This window comes from Pterocles gutturalis, unplaced genomic scaffold, assembly GCF_000699245.1.
Source record: "Pterocles gutturalis isolate BGI_N339 unplaced genomic scaffold, ASM69924v1 scaffold5377, whole genome shotgun sequence".
In the NCBI taxonomy this organism is placed as follows: domain Eukaryota; kingdom Metazoa; phylum Chordata; class Aves; order Pterocliformes; family Pteroclidae; genus Pterocles; species Pterocles gutturalis.
Genome location: NW_010112537.1, coordinates 4,263 through 4,557, shown reverse-complemented (window position 1 = coordinate 4,557; position 295 = coordinate 4,263). Strand labels below are relative to the sequence as shown.

At 63.4% G+C, this 295-nt stretch overlaps 1 protein-coding gene across 1 annotated transcript in view; it reads right to left on the bottom strand.

Annotated features, from left to right (window-relative positions):
- LOC104462214 (neuron navigator 1-like) overlaps positions 1 to 295 on the bottom strand; it is a gene marked incomplete at its 5' end in the record, with an annotated part of 7,570 nt that overhangs the window by 3,169 nt on the left and 4,106 nt on the right. The window contains 3 exon segments of the mRNA XM_010074075.1: positions 4 to 112; positions 210 to 267; positions 269 to 295. The exon segment at positions 269 to 295 is cut by the window's right edge and continues 63 nt beyond it. Of these exon segments, the coding sequence (XP_010072377.1) occupies positions 4 to 112; positions 210 to 267; positions 269 to 295 (194 nt within the window).

Here is a 295-nt window from a genome sequence, read left to right as displayed (position 1 = left end):
CACAAGGGGATGAGGCGCCGGTGCGTCAGCAGGAGGCTGATGTAATGTTGCATCATGGGCTTGGGGATGAGGGTCTCGAACACCAGGCTGTCCACGCACTTCTCCTTCAGGCCTGCAGGCAGGGGAGGGCTGAGGGTCCCGCTCACACCCCGTGACACCATGACACAGAGAAAGCTGGGACAGCAATGGAGCTTTTCTGTCACACTGACCTTTGAGCGTCACGACAATGCTGGTCAGGCCCCGGCGGCACAGTGGCAGCGCCGGGGGGGTCCCGGCCCGGGACCACCTTGTTCGG